The 20870-nt window shown below is 39.8% G+C and overlaps 1 protein-coding gene across 1 annotated transcript in view; it reads right to left on the bottom strand.

The window, feature by feature from the left end:
• Syde2 (synapse defective Rho GTPase homolog 2) overlaps positions 1–20283 on the bottom strand; it is a 32636-nt gene extending 12353 nt beyond the window's left edge. The window contains exons 1-3 of the mRNA XM_042681719.1: positions 19438–20283; positions 7944–8624; positions 1572–2674 (exon numbers count right to left, since the gene is read on the bottom strand). Of these exons, the coding sequence (XP_042537653.1) occupies positions 1572–2674; positions 7944–8624; positions 19438–20170 (2517 nt within the window). The 5' untranslated portion in view covers positions 20171–20283. The remainder of the gene's footprint in view (positions 1–1571; positions 2675–7943; positions 8625–19437) is intronic.
• Between the last annotated feature and the right edge of the window lie 587 nt (positions 20284–20870).

The following is a 20870-nucleotide window of genomic DNA, read 5'->3' as shown; positions in this document are numbered from 1 at the left end:
CATGACTAACAGCAGCAACAATAACAACAAAAAACCCTCAATTACTTTATCCACTAAATAAGCAGAGTGGAAACAAGGGTCCTGCATATGATTTACATAAAGTCCTTTAGGGGAAAAAATATTTTGAGGAAGAAATAAAAGCAAATAGTTATAAAGTTATATAAAAGTTTAAACTAAAACACTATATCAAAGGTAAAATAAAGACTATTTGAAAATTAAATAAGTTCATATGCACTGCTACTACAACAAAATTAAGTATCCAACTACCTACAATGATTAAGTATTACTAGTACATACAGGTTCTAAATTATTATGTCTTAATAAGTTCACTTTAATTCAAAGCCAGCATAAGCAGGAAAGTCTGTGAGACTCTCATTTTCAACTACCCAAAATGCCATAAGTGGAGCTATGGCTCAAGTGGTAGAGTACTAGCTTTGAGCATAAAAGCCATGGGACAGTGCCACAGTCTAAGCCCCAGAACCAGCACACACAAAAAAAGAAGAAACTTAATAAAGAAAAATAACTGGCCAAATAAGTTGGACTAGAAGTAAAGGCCTCACTCAACACAAGCAACATAGGCACCAAATCATATATCTGAGCTGGTGGTTTAGATATGTTATCTTGTAGCTTTAAGAAGCTACTATACATATTTATAGAGTAAGCAGTCAAGACCCATAGAGATTTGTCCAACATCACACAGATAATAAAAGAGGAGACATCAGTGCCCAGGCTTCATATCTTAATGTAAAATTCCATTAACCTATGCTTTCTATTGTTTCTGCATTAAATTCAAAGGGAGATACTGTAAATTAGCAACTATTTCATGTTGTGATAGTTACTCTTTCTTTTGTCTTTTTAATCAATGTTGCAAATATAATAGCAATAAAACAGAAATGTCTCAGAATACAGTATTTTCCTCAGTGATATGTTGTGTCTCACTATCATAATCCACATGTATTAATTATAATGAAAAAGATAAGGTCTAAAGATTGGTCAACAAGCACATCTTATTACAAATAACACCAGGATTTTTGTTTGTTATAATGGGTTGCCTTTACCTTCTAATTTAAAAGGGAATGAGATGCGTTACTATTATATTTGTTATTTGACCTCTCCTCATTCAACATGCTATCCCAGAGTAGAGCCAGATAAGGTCATGACAGAGAGACAGAGAAAGAGTAGGAAATTACAGGAGAGCATTTATTATGCAAGTGAGGCAGAGCTATGGGAGTCACTACTAGAACTTCCTAGAACTTCAAACCATGCAGAAACATTTCTTAATTAGCTTTTGCCTATTCGATCAGTTTTTCTAAAGAATGACATTGTAAAGCAAGCTTGATCTCTAGTTATAAAACCCATACATGGTAAAACTATCAAGTATGTGATCAAATCTTGAGCAACATAGGTTAATATATGAATCATACCCTAAATAGGGATACATTAAAAACAGTAGGAATGGAAAAATATCTAAGTTATTTTTACCTTACCTTGAATTCTTTCTCCCAAGACTTACAATCAATCAATTAATCAATGAATAAAGGAGGTAGTAGAGAAACACAGTGAAATAATACCTGACAGCCTCTCTTTTCAATTTCCATAATACATTTCTGTATCAGGAGTGGCACCATCAAGCCTACATTTTCTTTTTCTACAACTTTTTGAATGTCAACACCAAATATCACTGGTTCTTCATTCTTATCTAGTCCATGGAGAGAATTCTCCCACTGTTCCATAAGAGTCACTTTTACATAAATAAGACCTCTAGGTTCAAGTTTGACAGCCAACTGGTGTGTCTTCGTCACTCTGAATAAGGTGGGGAGAACAACAGTTCCATGACAACATACTCGATTTTTTCTTGGAGTGGGCTCCCAACTGAACACTACGAGTTTCAGATGTTGTGCATTTTCAATTTCTATATTGAAAGTATGATCCATATCTAAAAATGTTGTCCGACATGTAAGCAATGCTGTTCTTGCTTTGTTTACTGAATCTACCTGAATTGCACAGAAAACATCTTTTGAATCTATCCGGGGTGGCTTTAAATCCTCTGCACCATAGAAATGCACACTCATGAGCCCTGATATGTACTGTGAACATTTGGGTTGATCAGAAAAGCTATAGTGTCTAAAAGCATCGATATCTATTTCATTTTTGCTACAACTGTTGGGAATTATTTCTTTTGCTTTTCCAAATTTGTTTTCAGATCCATGTTTGGTAGATTTAGTTACAAGTTCAGGTGAGTCTCCATCACTGAGGTAACCACCTTTGCAGGAATACTTTGGACTCACTGAGGCTTTCTTCCGGTAGCTGTGCTGAGAAGATACTGTGGTATCAAGATGGTATCGACTTATAACATTCCTCTTAGCAGCTGTGGTTGTGCTCCCAGAAGGTAGAATAACAGTGTGATGAATTTCTCGACAGTTACATTTAGACAAGGAAGGGGTATTATCTGGACTATTTATATAATTGAAGGTTCCTTTAACACCCAGCTTTCGGCTAAATTCTGGCAACCTTTTCATTTTCATGGAGAGTTTTCTCACAGTTCGTGGAGATTTTATTTTATCTGGCAAAGACCAATTAATTGAACTGCCTTTTTTCACAGGACTAGGGCTTGGAGAGGAAGGTTCTACAATCCCAAGTTCAGTTCTATTTGTAGTAGCTAACATCCCTGGACCTTAAAAAAAAAAAAAGAAAAAAAGAGAAAGAAAGATATTATAAAATGATATATACATATTGATTTCTTCTTTTACTTCTATTTTATAAACTATCCATTTCTTAAATAGGCAGAAATTGTTTCCTTGTTTCATTTAAGTGGGGGGATTTAACTAGAAGTTAAGGCCAATCTCTTTCTATGTTCAAACAAAGTATCAAAAATCTCCAGCAGACTTATAATAATAAGAAAGATCTCTATGTGCTATTCTAAGAAACAGGGTAATGAAGGTTCCACTTTAACATTTATCAAAGCAATATACTCCAGTGAGTATATTATAACCTTCAAACAGTGGTTTACTCTCCAGAAAACTAGGAAAGCCTTTCATCTTAATATTTATTCTAATTAAAAACACGAATTATAAGACTGTTTCTTCCATGCTTATCATCCTCTTATTGTATAGAACTGCTGGTTTTAAAGCAAACTTGTTTATATTTGGGCAGCCAAGAGCTCCTCATTGCCCTAAAATTCTATTGTAATATCTCCAAAAGCAGGCTGAATTCTAGTCAATCAAGAATAAGTGAATATTGGGGCTGGGAAGGTGGCTCAGTGGTAGAGCGCTTGCCTCGCATGCATGAGGCCTGGGTTCAATTCCTCAGCACCACATAAGCAGAAAAAGCTGAAAGTGGTGCTGCGGCTCAAGTGGTAGAGCGCTAGCCTTGAGCTGAAGAGCTGAGGGACAGCGCCCAGGCCCAGAGTTCAGGTCCCATGACCAGCAAAAAAAAAAAAAAACAAAGAATAAGTGAATATTGTAAGTCAAACTGATAATGTTCAAAGGTGTTAACATATTTTCTTTCCTTTATAATTTGTATAGAACAGTTATACAGAACTTCAAATGTTAATTAAGCTAATTTTTGACAAAGGAGCCAAGCACATGTACTAGACAAAAGACAGCCTCTTGAACAAATAGTACAGAAAAACTGGGAATCTACCTACAAGAGACTGAAATCTGACCCTCAACAAAAATCAACAAAAGCTGAATCAAAGAGCCCAAAGTAAGACCTGAAATGTATAATTTACAATAGGAAAATGTAGGAAAAACCCTGGAAGTTACCACAAAGGTAAATTTTTTTTATTAGGACCCCAGCTACCCAGAAGACTGGGAGCAAGAAGTGACAACTAGAATTCTATCAAAGTAAAGAGTTTCTACACACCAAAACAATCACCAGAACAAAGAAACAACTCGTAGAAAGAGAGAAAATCTTAGCTAACTATTCAACAGATGAAGGATTAATATTTAGAAAGAGCTCAAAATATTAAACAGCAGGCTGGGAAGGTGGCTCAGTGGTAGAGCGCTTGCCTTGAGCTGAAGAGCTGAAGGACAGTGCCCAGGCCGAGTTCAGGCCCCACGACCGGACCCAAAAAAATAAAAATAAATAAATAAATAAATAAACAGCAAGAGAACAAATAATCCAATCAATAAAAGGGTGAGTGAACTGAACAGTTCTCACAAGAATATAAATAGTTTAAAGAAAGGAAAAAATACAGAAACCAGTCTATGTAAAACTACATCTCATAATTTAAATGAAAAAACGTTTGTATTCATTCTGAAATCAGTAGATTAAATGACTTTTCTTTAAAGTATTACTACACTATTCTCCCTCTACCCATTTCTGTGTGTCCTAATGACAAAGAAGTATTTATTTTATAGAGGGAGTATGTATACTAGGCTTTTCTTGGAAACAACTAATGAGTAATGGAATGTTGGATAAAGTGGACAAAGCATCGCCTTGTCTTGCAAATCACAGTACAATTCTACTAGCTTACTAGTCAAAAGCATTTTATACCACGGACTGCTTTAGTCTACAAATGATCTATTTTGCCACAGCCTAGAAAAAGCTACCCAATATATTAAACTGTTCTTAGTTTCATTAAATCATTAACAAGTTTCACATGATGACTAATTTTTATACGCTATAAGTAAATAATCCCCACTGAAGTCTTCAACTGTTAAAATTAAATATTGTATGTTTAAAATGCTAATGCAGACAAGAGTGAATTTATTCAAATAAAAATGTTTGTTTCTATCAGATGCAATAACTGAAATATTACCAAATTCCACAATCACTTAAAAGTAACTATAATACACTAATCAAATTATGTAACTGTAAGAAGCCAAGTACAAAACAAAAATCTTTATAAATATGAATTTATGAATGCACTAGGTTAGAGTCAAATAAAACTAGTATATCCCTGTAACATGTGGAATAGTAAATACCACATTTACAGGACCCTGACATTTATCACACAAATGAGCAAACTAACAAACAATTGTTAGTTGCTCTATAAATTGGTAGGCCTTTTAGAAAATATAGTATAGGAATTACCAATTACTTTCTACCAAAAAAACTACTGAAACAAAGAAATGAAAAGCAATAAATAACACAAAAGGACATATAAATTAACTGTGTATTTCCTTTGGGCAATTCAGGATTATACTTAGGATTATACTTATTAAGAGAATGAGAAAGAAGACAAAAGGAGGGCCTGGTGGTACACTGCAGTAATCCTGGGAGGTTAAACCTAGGCAGGTTAAAGCAGGAGTATCCTGAGTTTGAGGCCAGCTTGAGCTACATAACAAATCCTGTCTCCAAATGAGAGAGGGGAGGGTCAGAGATATAGCAGTTATTCTATACTTTGAAAAAAAAAAATGTTTGTCAGTCTTATTAGATTCACTACTGAGTGACCACAAATAAAAAACATTAAGTTTAATTAAAATAACTTAAATCCAAGTGTTACTTGGAGATGCTTGTTTTACTAACTTAGCTCATCTTTATATTCCTACTTTCTCTGTTCCATTCCATATTCATCCCTATTTGTGATGGCTTCTTCTCCTGATTACCACCTATAAACTATGGGAGTCTGGGGAGTTGTTTTGTTTTTTGTCAATTGTGGGACTTGAACTCAGGGCCTGCTGGCTGACCCTGAGCTTTTTCCGCTCAAGGCTAGCTCTCTACCACTTCGAGCTACAATGCCACTTCTGGTTTTCTGGTGGTTAATTAGAGATAACAGTCTCACAGATTTTCCTCCTCAGGCTGGCTTTGAACCATCATCCTCAGATCTCAGCATCTTGAGTAACTAGGATTACAAGGCATGAGCCACAGGTGCCCAGCCAAACCACCATTTTATACAGTATGCTTCTCCCTATCCAGATTATAAGAGAAATATATGTCTACAATTAAACTGCACAAAGAAAAGTATTTTGATTACTTTCAGTCCCAAGAAAATAAAAACACAGTTATCAGCATTTCTTTCAAAATTGGCATCATATAGTACAAACTTTCAGGTGATGGTACTGAATCTAAGGCCTTAAACATACCAGACAAGTGTCCTACCAGTGAGCCCCAGCACTTGTTTGGTTTTTGTTTTTTTTTTTTCCTTAATTCAGGTTAGGTAACACAAGCTGCCCTCAAACTTGAAATCCTACTGCCTCAGTTTCCTCAGTTCTGGGACTATAGGCATACATGCCTGTACATCACTAAGCCTGATACTATTTCTCTTCATCTAATACTTACTCTATTTGCCAATATCTCTAATAAATAGATTTAAATTCACATTATTTATTTGCAAAGTATAGAAATATCAACAACAAATTACAAAACTTCAGGAGAAAATTCAAGGTGACTATAAAACCTGCTCCCAATTATGAAAAACTGTAGCTTAACTCAAGAGAAAATTCTCAAAAACAATGCAAAAGATAGTCATACACTACCAGCTCCTGCAAGTAACTGATTAAGGGGAATACCTAGGCTGCCTTGCAGAGATTCCCTGACTTCAGAGACAGTCTTCAGCAGAGATGCTGATACTAAAGTGTAGAAATGGACTTCCTCCCTCCTACATTTAAGCAGTAAGTAATAAAACCGAGACAGAGGGTGAAGACATTGACAGCATCTGCTACACCTCACATCTTTGAATATTCCACATCATTCAAAGTTCTATAAATTAAAATGCTATAAAACAGAACTGATTCCTATTCTACATGTGATTTGTACTATCAGACGCGCCTTTTTCTGTTTCCTGGGTCTAACAGAAGCGTATCAGAAAACTGAAAACAAGGAAAAATAAAAGCATACAAATTGTTCTTTTTGGAGGTTTTTTCTGTTGTTGTTGTTTTTACCTTAACAGAAAAAAAAAAAACAAAACTGTTGCTGGCCAATGTCTGTAATCCTAGCTACTCAGAAGATGGACATATAAGGATAATGGTACAAAGCCAGCCAGAGCAGGAAAGTCCATAAGACTTTTTATCTCCAATTAACTACCAAAAAGCCAGGAATGGAGCTGTAGCTCAAGTTACAGCAGAACACCAGCCTTGAGCAAAAAAGCTAAGGGACAGTGCCTAGACTCTGAGTCTAAAAACTAAAAATTAAAAATAACAACAAGGGCTGGGAAGGTGGCTCAGTAATAGAGTGCTTGCCTCAGATGCATGAGGCCCTGGTTTTGATTCCTCAGCACCACATAAACAGAAAAAGCCACAGATGGTGCTGTGGCTCAAGTGGTAGAGCATTAGCCTTGAGCTGAAGAGCTGAGGGACAGCACCCAGGCCTAGAGCGTATCTGCAATCCAAATACTCAGAGGGCTGAGGTAGGAGGAAGAAAAGTTTCAGGTTAGCTTGTTAGGCTACATAGCAAAACCCTGCTTCAACAAAGAAAAATAAAAGAGGAGGAGGAAAAAAAAAAAATCTTCACTATCAGCAGTTTCACATGGTTCAACCTAAATGATCAAACTTCAGATATTTCCTTTATGGTTTTGTAACTAATGTAGTATTTACCATTAGCAAAGTTTTGGGTTTTTTTTTTTTTACTTCTACTACATATTTCTTTTTCTCCCTTTACTTTGCTCAAAAGGAAACTTAAGCCAAGCACTGGTGGCTCACGCCTGTAATCCTAGCTACTCAGGAGGCTGAGATCTGAGGATCTCAGTTCAAAGCCAGCCTGGGCAGGAAACTCCGTGAGATTCTTATCTCCAGTAAACCACTAGAAAACCAGAAGTGGTGCTGTGGCTCAAGCAGTAGAGCGCTCACCTTGAGCTGAAGAGTACACAGACAGCACCCAAGCCCAGAGTTCAAGCCCCACGACCGACAGAAAAAAAAAAAAAAAAAGGAAACTTAAGTGCTTGCCTAACATGTACAAAGCACTGGGTTCAATCTATAGGAGCACAAAAGGGGAAGGGAGGAAAGAGAGGAGGGAAGAAGATAGAGAAGGAAGGGGAAAAATCAGGCCTAGAATTCTTTTACCTGAAAAAGCAGATTTCAACATGAGACTGTTCTCCATTATACTTTCTTGGGTTTTGTATCCTAGCCTTTGCTTGTACTGCTGCATAAATTCTGTAGAATGGGTGGAATTTCTGGAACTCATTCCATTTGACTGCAAGCTCTGAATATCACCTGTGTGTTCCGCAGCGCATACCAAGTCTTCAGTATGCTGTTCTGCTTTCACTGATTCACTGTCAGACAATATACTCAAACTGAGAGCAGGAAGCTTCAGGACAGGAGGATTTGCCTCATGGAAACTCAAGGCACTGGCATCATCATCCTCAGGAATGGGGTTGTACCAGATTTCTCCTTCATCATCTGCATCATTTTCCTCATTAGAGTCAAAAGAACAGTTTCTTGATAATGAAGAGTTTGTAGTATCACAAACCAGGTATGAATAGTACTCCTCAGATGACTTGAAGGAAGGCTGCGATAGCTGAGGTTTAGAAAGTGACACAGGAGGGATGGAAAAAGGACTTCTATCTTGGAATTTCTTATTTTCTTCTAGATTAAGAGTCCTCAGAGTACTCTGATACAGCCAATTGCGTTTCTTTGAAACAGTGATGCTGTTAAGTGGCCTAGGATCCCTGAACTCAATATTATCCTTCAGGTCTTCAAGTTCTCTTCTCTTCATTGATGACCCATAGACATTTTCAAATAAATCTGCTTCAAAGAAGAAAAGAAAAGATATAATGTCTGATATAACAGGAAAACCATGTCACTTCACACCAGTTATTAAAATGCCTAAAAAAAAAAGAAAAAGGAAAGTAATATTCATCACATTTCGAGACCAAAAGAACATGGAATATAATGCCTAACATAACAGAAAAATCCTGTCACTTTACACCAGTTATTATGTCTAAAAATAAAAATAATATTCATCATATTTGGAGACCAAACTCTAACCAGAAAAAATTCTGGAGTTTCCATGTGATTATGATTCTCATTAGTAAGCAATCAGACTGCTAATTTGTCACAGAATTCTAAAAAGAATATATAAACACTGTTTTAAAAAAGAAAAAACAGCCGGGCATCCATGGCTCACACCTGTAATTCTAGCTACTCAGGAGGCTGAGATCTGAGGATCACAGTTCAAAGCCAGCCCATGCAAGGAAAGTCTGTAAGACTATCTCCAATAAACCACTCAGAAAACTGGAAGTGGCGCTGTGTCTCAAATGGTAGAGCGCTGCTCCCCTTGAGCTGAAGAGCTAAGAGATAGTGCTCAGGCTCAGAGTTCAAGCCCTACAACCAACAAAAAAAGGAAGAAAAAAACTGTAAGCAAAACAGGCCTTACAAAAAGCCAAAAGAATGCTTTGTATATAGTCTGCCCTTAATTTTGTTTTCAATTCACTATTGAAAGGGACCATGCCATATGCTGGTGGCTCCCATCTGTAACCCTAATTACTCAGGTGGTTGAGATCTGAGAACTGTGGTTCAAAGCTAGTCCAAGTGAGAAAATCAAATCTGCAAGACTCTTATCTCCAATTAAGCACCCAAAAGCCAGAAGTGGAGTTAAGGCTCAAGTGGCAAGAGAGCTAGACTTGAGCAAAAAAAGCTGAAGCCCAGACACAGCTCCCTCTTGCAAAAAAAGGACCAGAAGTCATTAGAAAACATAAATATTCCAGTCTTTTCAAATATATTTTTAACAATGTAACAAAAATATCACTTCCTAGTGATTAATAAAATTTCATGATAACATTGGTTTTCTAATCATACAGTATAGTAACTTATACAGAATTTGAGCTCTAAATATCTAAGACATACACAAATGTAAAAAATCTCCTAAGCAGGGCTGGGAAGTTGGCTCAGTGGTAGAGCGCTTGCTTTGCATGCCTGAGGCCCTGGGTTCGATTCCTCAGCACCACATAAGAAAAAAGCCGGAAGTGGCGCTGTGGCTCAAGTGGTAGAGCGCTAGCCTTGAGCTGAAGAGCTGAGGGACAGCGCTCAGGCCCAGAGTTCAGGCCCCACAACCGGACCCAAAAAAAAAAAAAAAAAAAAAAAAAAAAATCTCCTAAGCAGGTCCCACATTATAACAACATTCTATTTCACAGTTAAGTATAAAATAACTATCATAAATTCAAAGTCCAATGGAAGACCATAAATGTATTTGTTAATGTGATAAAATTCTTAAGAATGTACATATAACATTACTTCATCTAAATAGGAAAGTTTTATGCTTCCAAAGAGGTGAATTAAGCAGGCTTCAATGGCAGTGAATAAGCTACACGTGTATCTATTATAATAATAACTCACTATCATACATAATTAAACCACATTTATAGAAATCATGTCATGTCTATAAATTAAGATACCACTTTGAGTGGGGGGGGGTTGATTCATCTTAATGTTACAGCAAATAAAAAGCGATATAATATGGAATGATAGAACATATTAAGCTATGTGAAGTTTAATGTCAAACAAACCATTAGGTTCATATATAATTAAGCTTTTCCATAACCTCCCTTGTACTAAAAAACAAAACACTTTGACACATGTAAATTTGGGGTTTTTAAATCCTTTTTTAAAAACTGGGCAGCAGTGGCTCACACCTGTAATCCTAGCTACTCAGGGGGCTGCGATCTGAGGATCATGGTTCAAAGTCAGCGCAGGTAGGAAATCCTATGATATTCTTATCTTCAATTAACCACCAGAAAACTGGAAGTAGTGGTGTGGCTCAAAGTGTTTAGAGTGCTAGCCCTGAAAGACAGAGCTCAGGGACAGTACACAGGCCCTGAGTTCAAGCCCCACTACCGACAAAAAATAAAAAATAAAATAAAAATAAAACATGTACCCTACACCAAGCAAATTAGTAAAAACAAAACAATCAGCTGAAGCATATGGATCATGCCTTGCAACTGTAACTACTCTGGAGACTGAGATCTAGAGGATACCAATTCAAACCCAGCAGACACATTCATTAAGACTTTATTCCCAAAATAACAGCAAAAAGCCAGGCTGAAGGCATGGCTCAGAGCAAGCATGAGGCCCTGACTTTTAACCACAGTATTGAGAAAAGCATATATCTTAAACATAGATTAGAGTTCGTGTTTAATTAGTTCAAGAGAGAATGAAACATTCATGAACTCCCAGTATGTCAGCTATTTATTTTCTTAACAAACTTCAATCAGGAGAGACAAAGCAGTAAGGAAGCCCTAATTTCATTTCAACTCTTTAACTCTTTATGATTATTATCATGAGGCACAGAGTATGGGAAATGTGGTCAAGGCTTTAGTATTCAAAATTAAGCTTGTCTGATCATAAAATACACACTTAGCACTATCCCAGACGATGCTACCATTAAGAGCAGGGAATAGGCAACCCCCTCTGAATTTAGAATAAGATCATCCCATTTTATCCTATAAGGAAACTGCTGATACATTGGAAACTGTGAAGTTGTACACAGAAAAGTAAAATAATTTACCTAAGACACCTTATTGGTAACTGGGAGAGGCAGGACTCAAACTCTTCCAACTCCAAACTTCCCTCCAGGATTTACCATGCAAGCACGTAATAAATACTTTATAAATATCTTGCATTTATTTCATTTAACTAAAGAAAACCTAAAGATTCAAGAGTATCTCTTCTACATTTAAAGTTAACAACTGAAAATCATCAACCACATGCTCAGCAATCACTAGGACTTCTGGACTCTGTGACAAGCTTTTGCTAAGCAAACTGAAACTCCCATTTCACATTTGATTCCAACTCTCATATTATTTAACAGCATTTCAGACACACATAGAATTAAGACAATTATAAGTGTGAAGCAAAGTATAAAATTATGTAATTCATGATGGCTATCTGAGCCATGTTGTATCTTATTCTTATATCTCTCAGAACACCCAAAATTTATTGATGTTTTTGCAGGTTGTGAGAGCTTCAACTCATGGCCTGGGTGCTGGCCCTGAGTCTTTTACTCAAGGCTAGCACTCTACCACTTTGAGCCACAGTGCCACTTCCAGTTTTCTGGTGGTTAACTAGACATGGGTCTCAGGAACTTTCTTGCCCGGCTGGCTTCAAAACATGATGCCCAGATTGTAATAACCTGCAAGCAAGAAAAACCGGAGGCACAGTTAAAGGTGACAAAGGAGTTTTATTAGTTGGTCTGCAATCCTGTCCTGGGTTACCTCAGAACTAGGAACAGCTGCCATCTCCAAGTGGGGGAAGTTTGGTTTTTTTTTTTTTCCTTTTTCCTCCTTCCCACAGGCTTATCTGCTCTCTGCAGGCCTCTCTACTCTATACAGGCACCTGGGCTGTCTGAGGGCCTCTCTGCTCTCCACAAGCCTCTCCACAGGCTTCTGTACCTCTCCAGGGGCCTCTCCCATCTCAGCAGGCCTCTTGGCTCTTCACAGGCCTTTCCACAGCCCTCTCAGCTCTGCGCAGGCCTCTCCACCAGTCAGGGCCTCCTCAGGCCTGTTAGTAGTAATCAGAATATATGGTTTGAAGCTTTTGCAGTTTTATTAAACCACTTCCTTGAAATGTAAAATAGTAGAAACATGTTTCAAGAGTCATTTATATATAGTGTAGTACGTCAGAAATACTGATAGGACCCCAAAAAAGATGATTACCTAGGTACATAATATTTGGGTTCTGTGGCTCAAAGTGGCAGAGAGCACTAGCCTTGAGCAAAGAGTAGTGGTACTACTCTGTCATCCTAGCTAGGGCAAAAAACACAAAAACCAAAGGTCGTCCTTCAGGCCGGCCCAGGCTCTCTTCAAGCCTGAGGAGAACCAGAGAACTGCTCTGCTCCAGGATGCTCTTCCTGTGTGTCTCTTGCAGCATGTCCCCTTCTCTATCTCCTCCCCTGAACTCCCTCTTCTCTACATCCGGTGGTCCACACCCCTCCCAAGACGCCCTTTGACACCCCGCCCCCCAGTGGCCTGGCATGAGTGGTGATGACATCAGTGTGGCGCCTTCATGCCCCTCAGGTTTCACAAGCTCTCAGCCTCCTGAGTTGCTAGGATTAAGTCATGACCACTAACATCCAGCTCTTAAAACATGAGCTTTTTTTTGTGTGTGTGTGGGCGACTGGTCAGTCATGGTGCTTGAACTCTGGAGCCTAGGTACTATTCCTGAGCTCTTTGCTCAAGGCTAGTGCTCTACCACTTTGAACCACAGAACTCAAATTTTATGTACCTAGGTAATCATCTTTTTTGGGGTCCTATCAGTATTTCTGACATACTGCACAATATATGAATGACTCTTGAAACATGTTTCTACTATTTTACATTTCAAGGAAGTGGTTTAATAAAACTGTAAAAGCTTCAAACCATATATTCTGATTACTACTGCCGTATTTCAAGATATATGATGTTGAAGTTTAAACTTATAAATTGCTATACTATCATTTCTGATAGTATAAAGGCCAAATTATTACTGAAATATAATTAAACAAAACATTATTCAATGCAGTAAACTTTACTGGAAATAATTACTTATAAATTGTTGCATTTTTATCTCAGCTAACCTGATAGATACAAATGTAAATTCTATAAAGTCACATAAATGGACAACTATCTTCAAATCTTTTCTTTTTATGCTGAAATTAATACTCATCTTACTTATATCATTTTACATAAACTTAGGAGTAACCTTTCCTCTGTGTGTGTATTTCTTTTTGAAGACACAAGTAATACAAAAATAAGGCAAGCGTAGTGGCTCATATCTGTAATCCTAGCTACTCAGGAGGTTGTGATCAGGAAAATCTGTTGAAAGCCAAATCCTAGGAAAAAAGTCACAAGGTTCCATGTTTATAAAGAAAAGGTTGAGCAAAGTGGCACTACTCTGTCATCCTAGCTAAGGCAAGAAACACAAAAACCAAGATTGTGGTCTGGACTGGCATAGGCAAAAAAGTGAAACTCTACCCTCTCCCCCCCCCCCCCAAAAAAAAAAAAAAAATCAAGCAAGCCAGGTACTGGCTCACACCTGTAATCCTAGCTACTCAGGCAGCTGAGATCCAAGGACTTAGGTTCCAAGCCAGCCCAGGCAAGAAAGCCTATGAGACTCTTATCTCCAATTAAGCACCAAAAAGCTGAAAATAGAGATGTGGCTCACGTGGCAGAGTACTAGGATTTAATACAAAAACTCATGGACAGTATACTAGGCCCTGAATTCAAGCCCCAGGACCAGCACCAAAAAAAAAAAAAAGAATGAATACATGGCTGAAATAGAACACTTGCCTTATAAGTTCCCTACGTACAAACACCAGTACCATAATGCAAAAAAATAAATACGCAAAGCTGCAAGGCAAGAAAGTCCTTATTCTCCTGTAGTTATACATGTTATAATTTTTGGATTCTAATCAGTCATATATTTTGAAAATCTATAAAAATGGCAGAACTGGGGGGAGGATGGGATGGGAAGGGGAAACAAAGGAGGAGGCTACAATGCTTGATAAGAAATGTACTCATTATCTTGCCCAAGTAATTGTAACCCCTCTGTACAGTATTTTCACAAAAAAAAAAAAAAGGCAGAAGCAGCCATTTCTGCAAGAATTTTCACTGAACAAAATATTCTACATAGCCAATTTTGTTTTTTCCACCACTATTTTATCATAGGTCTAGATGACTTACCTATTACTGAACACTTAACTACTGCCTTCAGCTAAAAAACATTAGCAAATTTATTGAACGTATACATCATCCACACTTTTCATGATTTAAACACTGCTATTGCAGCCAGCTGCCGGTGGCTCACGCCTGTAATCCTAGCTACTCAGGAGGCTAAGATCTGAGGATCGAGGTTCAAAGCCAGCCTGGGCAGTCCGGGAGACTCTTATCTCCAATAAACCACAAGAAAACCAGAAGTGGCGCTGTGGCTCAAGTAGAGCACTCGCCTTGAGCTGAAGAGCACAGGGACAGTGCCTAAGCCCAGAGTTCAAGCCCCATGACTGACCAAAATAAAACAAAAAAACAAGAACAAAAAAACAAAAAAACCCTGCTATTGCAGAAATAAGCTGTTGCTTTTCCTATCTCTCTTTTGAAGTCTCAATATTCTAATGAATATTAGATATTTTGTTTTAATTTTTAGTTTCATATTGCATATAATTAAATTATATAACAATTATACATGTATTACATATATATACACACACATATATATTTATCTCCCAGATAAATCTAAAAGGATGTGGTACAATAGAATGAAAAGAAGCACTTTTTTTCTCTTTTCTTTTTCTTCCATTGTGACTATCAATAAAAACTCTTAAGCAAGCTCTGTGCTTGCTTTTGAGACAGGAATGTAGAAAGAAAACTTTGAGTCTGTTTTCAATTCCACAAAAGTGACTGGAAGGAGAAGCGAAAGAAGCACAAAAGATGAGCAGAATACATAAGTACCCTAAAGCAGGGTTCTCTAGCTCAACCCCCAAGGCTCCACAAAGCAGCACTCCTCAACTTCCAGGTCTTCTCATTCCCATACCGAATTCTAATAGCCTGGGTAAGGCAGTATTCAGCTAAACACCAGGCTGGGAAGCAAACTGATTATCTTTTTTTTTTTTATCCCTACAATAACCTGAGGCTTGAGGCACATAAGGTTGAGTAACTTGTCCAGAATGGGTCACAGATAAGTGGTAGTCTGACCAGAAACCCAGAATCTCTATTCTATTCACCACCAGAAACTACATAGCCTCCTCTCTTGCAGATTCTAAAATTTCACTAATATTTGTTGGTACAAGTTAAAACAAATATGATGGGAACTGCTCAAACTCATCAAATAATCCATACATTGAAGACTGAAGGAGAAGCTGGGAAGGTGGCTCAGTGGTAGAGTGCTTGCCTTGCATGCATGAGGCCCTGCATTTGATTCCTGAGCACCACGTAAGCTGAGGGGCAGTGCCCAGGCCCAGAGTTCAGGCCCCACAGTGGACGCCCGGGTCCCCCCCCAAAAAAAAATAGACATCTTTTGGGAATCACTGATCTAGAACAGCACTTCTAAATCAACAGACAACTTTCTGCTGAACTTAAAATTTTCAAAGTTTTTCCAGCTACCAACCACTGCAATTTTCCATAGCACTTTTCAAAAATAAAAGTAGCTGTTTGCTTCTAGAATAGCAAACTCAAACTCTCTGAGAGTTTGCCTATTGCTTTTACTCTTGAAGGGGGCCAATCCAGAAAAGATAATGCACCTCTTAAAGAAATCCAAGCTTCAAATACTTAGAAAAGTAGAGGGCCAATCTCCATGACTGTCCTCTTCATTTAAGAAGGTTAAAGATCATACTATCTAATTAGTACTACCTTAAAAGAATTGTCTAAATTTTAGATAAAATTGTCTAAATTTTAGATAAAAACATTACACAACCTAATTTTTTCTTACATAGGTCACATACAAGAAAATATTAGGTCAAAGAAGGTTATGTTTTAAAGCAATAAAAAACGCTTAAATGGCTCAACCTGAAGTATTAAATATATTTTTGATAATTATATGCTAATTAAAACTTATTTATAAAGATTTATAATGAAGTATAGTTGGCAAATAAATTATGATTCCTTCATAATCTTAAGGCTTGCAGAAACTTGATAATATTTACTATGGTAATGACTTTAGATTTCTTAAATAACCATCTCAATTAAGAACAAATTGGCCAATCTGTGAACATGAAGTACTTAAATACATCAAATCACTGCCATCAAGAGTTTTAATTGTTCTTAATGGGAGCCAGAAATCAAAATAGAAAATCATTTTGGATTTCTTTTGTCATATGGTCTCAAATTCTTTTTTAATTCCTACTTTAGTAGGTATCTCTATCTCATCATTCTATAGGTATTTTATACAATAAATTCCAAATAAAATTTTTACTTTGAGAGAATAATGTAATTCACAAAGTGTGATATAAATCTTTTTTAGAATATTAAACTTTTTCACAACCAAGAATGAACTGTTTCATTCTTTCCAATAATTTTTTTTCAATACTAGGATAAACTCAGAGCCTTGAGTATGCTATTATACACTCTATCACCGTACTACACGAGCAACCCAGAGCAAAAATCAAAAGGAGAGGACTAGTGATGTGGCTCAAATAGTAAAGTGTATTCCAGCAAATGTAAGATCCTGAGTTCAAACCCAGTACTGCCTCTCCTCACATAAAGTAATAATTAGAACTAAACACTTAAATCTAAAATAAGCACAGCAAGAGGGACAGTGCCCAGGCCCCGAGTTCAGGCCCCACGACCGGACCCAAAATAAATAAATAAATAAGCACAGCAATTAATTTTATTAAATGTTCAACCCTAACCCAGGATTTGCCCTTTCTTTGTCTTTTAGCTTTAAGGAAGTTTTTTACCTCTCAAAACTTGGTTGAGCTGGGCACCAGTGGCACATACCTGTAATCATAGCTACTCAGGAGGCCGAGATCTGAAGATTTGAAGATTGCCTGGGTAGGAAAGTTCATGAGACCTTATCTCCAATTAACTACCTAAAAAGCCAGAAATATAGCTGTGGCTCAAGTAGTAGAGTGCTAGATTTCAGCATAAAGCTCAGGGACAGGACCTTGAACCCGAGTTCAAGCCCCAGGACCAGCGCACACATACACATACACACACACACACACACACACACACACAATCTTGTTGAAACTCTATCTCAGTCTAACCATTTAAATAAAGGTACTTGGATCAAACCTCTAAAGAACTTTGGAGTCTCTCTTACTTACATGAGTAGGGATTTGGGAATCATGAGACCTAAGGTTAAATCTATACAGTAGTGTGAATCCACACAAAGTATTTAAGACCTATGTCCTTTTGTTGTTAAATTACAGTTGTCACATAGGGGAGGATAATTACCCCTTAAGAAACACATAAAATTTCAGAATGGTCTTTTCAGACCAACTATATGTTAACATATTTTAACATATTCTCCAAGTTTACACACGAAATATATAAACACTCCACAAATTCTTTTTGGAAAGATGAATTCATGATATAAAAGGAAGTAATATGGGGAAATGTTGTTTAGATCAAAGATATGATAGCTTTTGCCTAAATGTCTTATAAAATAAACTACCACATAGTAACTGTAATGCCTAATTTTAATTTCTTTTAAAGATGTTAGAAGTTTCATAGTTGATGTCTTAATGGAAAATTAATCATTTCACCCTTAGAGAAATATTATTACATGTTAAATCCTTGAACATTTACACCATTACCGAGGTCATTAAAAGCCATTAGATGGTAAATGGGAAAGTTGTATACAGTAGTTTATTATGGCTGAAATTCAGCTATCTTCAAAGAGTTAAATTTACCTAGCTCAAAATAAAATATTGTAACAATAAATACAGTAAAGGATTACAAACACTTTATTCTTAAAAACACCTATCTTTAAGATCATCTTAAGATACAATCCTCTTCATATAGACATTTTACTTTCTTCTTCTCAAGAGAAACAGAATGAACGTGAGGACAAAATTTGGCAAGTATATATTAGAGATTTACAGATCCAAAAAAAAACTTTTCCTATGCTTTGAAACTTTTCAAAATACTTTGCATATGCTTTATATGAATCATTGATTTATCTTCATCATTTGATCAGAAGTTTTGTGAACTTTGTTTCTCCAAACTGTTGTGTATCTATTAGCTAAGTGAAGTTAGTATTAACCAGGTCCAGTGAGATTTGTAATTCTGGCCAGAGATGCCAGCAAATGCTTTTTACATTTTATCATTTAATATTTTTTAAACTACTAACATGGAAGTCTTTATATTCACCAAAAGATTTTATATTTAAGCATTGTTTCGGCTCAGTTTCTTTGACAAAGAAACACAATCAAGAGATTTCTAAAATCGAGAACCTAAACCTCCAATGATTAAGAATCATTGTAAATAAACTTTTAAAAAATCTAATTTAATTTAGTTCTACTAAAATAATTTCAAGTTTACAAATGACTTTAGGGAGCTGTACTTTTTAAGGAAGCACACGAGGGACGTTTCTTTTGATTATAACCCCACTAACCTTTGATTTTCCACAAGAAAAAAAAAATTACAACTTTGATTTGTTTTTGTTGTGTGCCTATGTGAGTGAGCATCTGTGTGTGTGAGCGCCCGGGAAAGAGAAGAAAAAGAGGTATAATGAGTAAATGACAGTTTATGAAGCCTGTAAAAATCTATCTTGGATCAAATTCAAATTCACAAACTCCACAAAAAGTCTCCGGATTTGCCTAAAGCTACAAAAACTCATCAAGGGTGGCACCGCCCATCTCAAACCTCACCAAAACATCGCCGTGAACTTAACCTTTACCCACGTCTGTGCGAGGGTGGCTGGCACGTCCGTGCTAAGTGAAAAATAAACATAAAAACAGAGAACAAAACAATTCTTCAAGCCATGATCCTAACAAAGAAAAAGGAAAACGACTGAATGCGAGTGTACGGTACCAAGAAATCGTTTTCAACTGCCAGGGACCTGACCCTTTGGTCCCGTCGCATTATCCGCAGAAACGGCTGGTAAACCCCGGGGATGGCGGGAGAGCACGTTGCCCCCCAAACCCACCTACCTGTCAGTGTGATCCTCTGGTCCGGAGGCACCGACAGGACGTGGCTTTCGCGCATTTTCCAAGCGCCCACGTTTGGCGGGGTTGCCTGCGCTCCCGGGACTTCGGGGGCTGCCCCACGGGCGCGACCCTTCGTTCCGAGGGACAGCAGTCGCCCTTTGTACATCCACTTCTGCAGCTTCTTCACGGTCACCGCCGGGGGTTTGAGGAAGCGGGGGTCCTCCGGGCCATCTCTGCCGCCGAGCCGTGCCGAGGACGGCCCCGCCGGATTCCCGAAGCGGCTCCCCGAGGAGCGGACGGGGTCCTTGGGGTCGCCAGGCAGGCGGCCGGGGGCCGCGGCGGCGCGGCCGCAGCCGTCCATCCCGCCTCCACGTGGCGGGGGCTCGTCCGGGTCCCCGCGCGCGCTGCTGATCCAGCTGTCGCTCGGCCACCGCTGGAGCGGAGGCCGCTGGACGCCCCCCTGAAGACTCTCGAGGCTTCGGCTGCAGGGTAGCTGCCTCCGAGAAGTCCGCTGACCGCCTCTCCCGGACTCCCGAGGAGGGGTCCAGGGCGGGGACACCTGCTGCGAAGGGCGGTCGCTGCCGCCTCGCTCCCAGCCTCCCGGGCAGGCTCGGCGGGCGGCCGCGCGGCGGGGTGACGGGGCCTGGCCGCGCGCCGGGGCCCCCGCGGGGCAGCTGCGCAGCGCCGAGCCCCCGCCACCCCGCCGCGCGCCCGCGTCCGGGGGCAGGTCCTGCATGGCCTGGATCAGCAGATAATAGGCCTCCCGCAACTGGGTCTGCAGCCTGCCGGTCTCGCGGCGGCCGCCCTCCGCCCCCGGGGAGGAGCCCGCGTCCGGGGAGGGCGGGGGCCGCCGCCCCGCCTCCGCCCCCTCAGCCTCGGCCGCCCGCCGGGAGCCGCCGCCGCCGCCGGGCAGGTTCTCGTAGTAGTCCGCGTCGTCGCGGTCGTCGTCGTCCTCCTCCCCGCTGCCCTCGGAGCCCGGCGGGGCGGCCTCCGTCCCGCCGCCGCGCGGCGCAGGCCCCAGCGCCCCCGGCCGGGCGGCGCGCCCTCCGCGGCCCGGCGCCCCAGGTGACGGCGTCGCCCGCGGCCGGCTCGGCGTCGCTCCGCCCGCGACCTCACGCGGCGGCGAGTGCGGGGCGCCCCGAGGGTCTCCCTCGGCCCCGCAGGAGGCTGCCGCCGCCGTGGTTGCAGCGGCTGCCGGGAGCCCGAGCTCCCCAGCGCCGCGGAGACCCCGCTTCTCCCGGAGTTTGGACAGCGTCCTCCTCAGAGGGTCCGCCATCGCCCTCAGCACCTAAGCTGGGCCCCGACGCAGGGAGAGATCGGAGCCCCGCCGCGGAAAGAGCGGCGCTGGCGGCGGCGGCGGCGGCGGCGACGGCGGCGGCGGCGGCGGCGGCGGCTCCCCATGACCGGTGCTGGCCCTCGCCGGCTCCTCACATACT

The sequence above is a fragment of the Dipodomys spectabilis genome, unplaced genomic scaffold (genome assembly GCF_019054845.1).
Source record: "Dipodomys spectabilis isolate Male_0828 unplaced genomic scaffold, ASM1905484v1 ptg000002l, whole genome shotgun sequence".
NCBI classification, from domain to species: domain Eukaryota; kingdom Metazoa; phylum Chordata; class Mammalia; order Rodentia; family Heteromyidae; genus Dipodomys; species Dipodomys spectabilis.
This window is presented reverse-complemented; position numbering and strand designations above follow the sequence as displayed.